Source organism: Melanotaenia boesemani, chromosome 24 (genome assembly GCF_017639745.1).
Source record: "Melanotaenia boesemani isolate fMelBoe1 chromosome 24, fMelBoe1.pri, whole genome shotgun sequence".
NCBI classification, from domain to species: domain Eukaryota; kingdom Metazoa; phylum Chordata; class Actinopteri; order Atheriniformes; family Melanotaeniidae; genus Melanotaenia; species Melanotaenia boesemani.
The window spans coordinates 23484503-23489502 of NC_055705.1; the positions used below are offsets into that span (position 1 = coordinate 23484503).

General features: G+C 40.1%; 2 protein-coding genes across 3 annotated transcripts in view; both read left to right on the forward strand.

Moving 5' to 3' along the window:
• The window catches only part of stk24b (serine/threonine kinase 24b (STE20 homolog, yeast)), a 12520-nt gene extending 11035 nt beyond the window's left edge, over positions 1–1485 (forward strand). The window contains exon 11 of the mRNA XM_041978925.1: positions 1–1485. This exon is cut by the window's left edge and continues 373 nt beyond it. The gene's annotated coding sequence lies outside the window, so the exon portion shown is untranslated.
• A 2969-nt stretch (positions 1486–4454) lies between these two features.
• The window catches only part of LOC121635412 (sodium-driven chloride bicarbonate exchanger-like), a 64808-nt gene continuing 64262 nt past the window's right edge, over positions 4455–5000 (forward strand). For both annotated transcript variants that reach the window (XM_041978537.1, XM_041978538.1), the window contains exon 1: positions 4455–4745. In XM_041978537.1, coding sequence (XP_041834471.1) covers positions 4698–4745 — 48 coding nt within the window. In that variant the 5' untranslated portion in view covers positions 4455–4697. The remainder of the gene's footprint in view (positions 4746–5000) is intronic.

A 5000-nucleotide genomic window follows, 5' to 3' on the forward strand; every position in this document is an offset into this window, starting at 1 on the left:
TCAATGAAACCTCAGGTAAAGTGCTTTAAGTGGACTTTGTTCGTCCTCAAGGCAGGGGTGGGTGGGGGGGAGGGGTCGCCATGCTGTATACGATTACAAGTTGTCACTGCGGGAAATAAATCACTGTGTACAAAATGGTCATGCGCATTTTGTAGATACTAAAAAAGTCTAAAAGTAGATATTTAAAGATGGGGAACTCCACCAGGAACAACAGAAATGCCTTGCCTTTTTCACTCCTTCCTTCCAGCATTTCACAGCTTTTCTTTTGGGAGTTCCCGTCTTCCATTTCAGTCGCTCCACCGTCAGACTAACCAGACTAAGCTCAGCTTGTTCAGAGGCAGAAACATCCGGGCCTGTAGGCCGGGGGTAAAACTGCTTCCTGTTCTTCACCTTTTAGACAAGTTAAGTCAAATTTTACACTCTAGGTCAAGAAGGACGGCAGCGGACGCCCCCGCGGGGAAACCGCTCTGCTGTTCTCAGTCTAAAGTATTATTTTTATTTCTTAGCTGTACTTAGAGACTTAATGTTGAGGAGAGAAAAATAAAAACAAACCAGTAAGGACCACAGAAGGCTGTGGAAGCCAATCCCCGCCACAAGAAATGGAAAATACTATCTCATAATTATTAGATTTAAAATCAGAAATATGAGATTTAATGTCAAGATTATATGATTTAAATGGATTTATCTCATAATTGAGATAAAAGGTTATAATTTTGAAATTTAATTACCCAGAAAAAATATTTTCATGACATAAAATCTGTTTTATGTAAGAAAAGTGACTTAATCTCATAAAGATGTTAAAATCTCAGAATTATGAGCAACTTTTTTTCCTGAAGTGTCGTGAATGGGCTTCCGTAGCAGCAGTTACATGGTGGCGCTTTGCTAGTGGCCAAATTGAAGCGTAGACCAGGAAGGAGCCAACCCGATCACATGTAGAAGTGCCATGTCCTCCGTTATGCTTTCACCTGATGTTTGTAGTATGATTTGCACCTTCTTTTGTTTTTCTAATTTTCAGATCCGTTCTTTTGCACTTTGAAAGTGTGAGTATTTAAATAAACCTGCAAGAGGAGAAAAACAAGCGAAACAGTTGCTAATAGCCATGTTTTACTATATATGTTTACTTCAGAGTTCCAGAATTTACTACTGTGCTATTGCAGCAATAATGTTGAAGAGTGGCGTAATGAAGCCCTCGTCAACGCAGGGACTGAGAAACGAAGAAATATCTGATATTTTTATAACAGCAAGAGTTACGTATGGAAATATGGAATGCTTTATGGATACGGGCAAAAAAAAAAGTATCTATACCTTACAGAAAAACATGCTACGGAAATAACTACAGATGTGTACATTTGGTCCTTTATCATAGCTGACAGTTTCTAGTACTGTATATAATCTTTGCTTGTGTCATTTGAGGATTCCCAAGTTAAATGTAAGCTCCTTGTAAGCTTTCAAAGTGACATGAGAAATAAAAATCTAATGCTAACGGAGCCGTCGTCCATGTTTGCTTTTTCACTTTACTATGAAGAGTCCTCACAGCGTGGAGTTAGCGTGTGGAGCTGAGGCGTGTTACCGGGAAGGCGGGATGTTAACCTGATGACCGCAAACAGGATCAAGATTCCCAACAAGCATCAATGGGATTGATGGGAAAACTGCCAGGCTGCACATGTGTAACTTATGCTTTATTTAAAGCTGATAGCTACAACTTTTTCATAAAAAAAATGTAAATTTTCTGAAATAATGCATGAAAAGAACGTCTAGAGGGTTGCAGGATAAAATCATTTGAATGAAAAATATAGAGTCTAAATAATTGTTTTATAAATTTTGACGGGTCCAAAATATATAAATATTTACATTTGGCTGTTCAGCTAAATGAAAGGATTCTAAGGATTAGTAGGTTGATGTCACGTGAGGCGAAGCTCCAGAGTTTCCACATGGAAACTAGAAATCGACCCGTTACATTCCTCAAATTCACGCCGACCGAAAACGAAGCAGGACGAGGGTGAACATCGGTCAAGCATCTGAGCGTTGGTGCCGACGGAAGGAAGAAAAGGGGCTTAAAAGTCACGTGGAGGTGGTTTCCTTCTGGACAGGTAAGTAACGCTTTGCTAATGCTAATGCTAATTACTGGTCTGCCTTACTGTCACATTTTAATGCTCGTTAACGGCGCGTAGAGGTCGTCCATGTTGGTTTGTGGTGACTTTTTTCTTCTTGCAGTTTTCATTTCAAGCTGCTGCTTGGTAAACACGGTTAGCTTCAGCTCGTCCATACGGATGAGTCGTACCTGCCGACTAGTCGAATCTAAGGTTGGAGCGAGAGCACACGAGTGTGAGGGCGACACCTGCTGGTGGGAGGAGTTAAAGTCGTAGCTGTCGCCTTTAGCTGTGCAGAGAAATGTTTGGATTCTAGAAAATAAAACCAAATTAGCAATAAGTTGGATCCATATTAACGTAAAAAGATATAAATATTTTTAATTCATTGCAGCTGACTTGTTTTTACTGTTCTTTCGTTTAAAAAGCTTCGGCAGCAGCGAATAACGGACGTTAAATCTGTATTTAGCATGTTTGTGATTAAATGTTTAACATCCTAAAAAATGTTGCTGTCTCCGGGAAACTAATTTTTTTTCTCTAACTACTGAAAAATAGTTCCTGTCCACTGGAAGACGGAGAGGACGTCACAGGTTGGACATGTCCAGGGTGTGTTGGTCCTCCTGTCCACCAGGGGCAGCACTTCAACCTGCTCTTGGTGGGTTTTGGTCCCTCCCACAACAGACAGATAACATTGAATAACCATGAATAAAAGTAGTAAAATAGATCAAATCCAAACAGTAAAACTGAGAAAGACTCGGGTTTTAGACGGGTAGCGGTGCCCTGGAGAATGAGCTGAAAGTAAAACCCGGTTATTAAAACCTTTGGGACGTAAAATCTAAAAGCCATGAGCAAATATTTACAATAAACCAGTCTTCCACTGCAAATGTTTAGAGAGAGAGTTTCATTTTGGGGGAATTTCATGTTGAATTTGACGTAGCAACACATGAAAAAGGCTGGGAAACAATACAAAGAGCACCACAGAGAGGCAGAGTCTCTCAGACGTAGAGGTCAGTAATCTGCAAAAAACGGCATATTGTCAAATTAAGGGTGAATATTCCATCTACAGAGGATTCAGAGAAGACGGAGGAATCTCTGTGTGCATGGGACACGGCTGGATGCTGGTGCTCTTCTGCATTTAAACCAGACATGATTCTCAGTCCTGGTCCTCCAGGACCAAGTCCTGCAGGTTTTAGAAGTTTCCCTGCTGCGACACACCTGACTTAAATCAGTGGGTAATAGCAGACAAGTCTGAATCAGGTTTGGTGCAGCAGGGAAACCTCTAAAACCTGCAGGACTCTGGCCCATTTGGACCAGGATTGAGGATCATTTTTGTTGCTTTGCTTCTTTATTTTGCCATTTTTCTCTTTTTCTGTTTTTTCTGTTTCTGTTTTTCTTTGTTTTCTCTAAATGTGATTTCTGAGTGTTTTGGGCTTTAGTTTTAATTATTTGTGCTGATATTTTTCTTTGTTTCATATTTTTTTTCTGTTTGTGTTTTTTTTTTTATTATATTTGTCACTTTTTTTCCTCATGAACTTGATTTTATCTGGACCAGTTCTTATTGTCATGTTCTGTCTTCGTGTTGTTTATCACCTTGTTTTCTCCTCTGCTTGTGTTTTTGTATATTTTCTTATGTGTTTATTTAGACCCCATTTCTGCCCATTTATGTTAATTTAATAGTTTTTTCCTTCTCTTTGTGTTATTGTTTCTTATATTAGCCACTTTATTTTCTCATATACTTGCTTTATGAATGATTTCATGCCTGTTTTAGGTTTTATTTCAATATAATTTGTCGTTTTCTTATGTTTGTTTTCTGCTATTGTTGGTTTTTTTTATCATCTTGTTTATCTTATTTTGGCTCTTGTTTCTTTGACGTGCATTTTATTTGTGGAATAAAACCAGGGGCCCCTGACATGCGGGCCCCTGTGTTGTTGGGGACAGTCTGTAGTTTGTGCATGCACCGCTTTGACCAGGAGAGGGCGCCAGTGTACAACTTGACGTCCTGCATCTTTGGGTAATTTGGACGCTGGTGCTGATGGAACAACGCGTGCCGCAACTAGAAGTAACCAGAAGCAGTACATTCATAGCTCAAACTAGAATAAAACGTTTGATAATAAGAATAAATGTGGATTTTTTCATTGCTTTCTTATTCAGAGTGAAGCCTGACAAGGGTCTGGAAAAATCCACAAACAAAGCTAATCTGTGGCTTTAAACTATGATGATCTTTGCAGGAAAACGCAGCTAATTGTCAGTTTTATACCTTATTGTTTTACATTTGACATCTTATTGGTGGAAAATAGTCTATAAATAGGCTGAATTCCGACGTGTTGGGCTGAAAAATGAAGGCGCAGCCATGATAGATGAATTTCTGCGTGAAAAGTCTGCGCTGACTTTTTGCGCCTCATCACTGCACGCTGTGAGGAGAAGCGCTGCCTCCCTCCTTCATGCGTAAATTATGTAGGGCAGGACGGGAAAGCTCGGCTGCCTCCGTCTGAGAAAACCTGGCCGCTGCACGTGAAGCAGAGAAGATTATTGTCGTTTCTGAGCTGCGGTTTTTATCAGGATCAGCCTGCGTCGCGACTTGCCATATTTCCAGGCCCAGGAGAGGAAAAGATGGACATCACGGATCAAGGAGCTCAAATGGAGCCGCTTTTACCAACGGTGAGATTCACACACCGGTTTCTGCTTTAACCCCGCGAAACCAGCTTATTCTCTTTAGAATAAAACATTCTGGACAAACGGTTCATTTACTGTACATCTGCTTTAAAATGGATCTCATTCTTCTGTTTTTCCTTTTGCCGGTCACGTGTTGCCAAGCAGTCGTGACAAACATGGATTTTATTCACCATTAAAGGAGGGATAATTCTCCATTGTACAGCTGATTTTAAAGCTCTGAAAATGATTTAATCTCAGAGA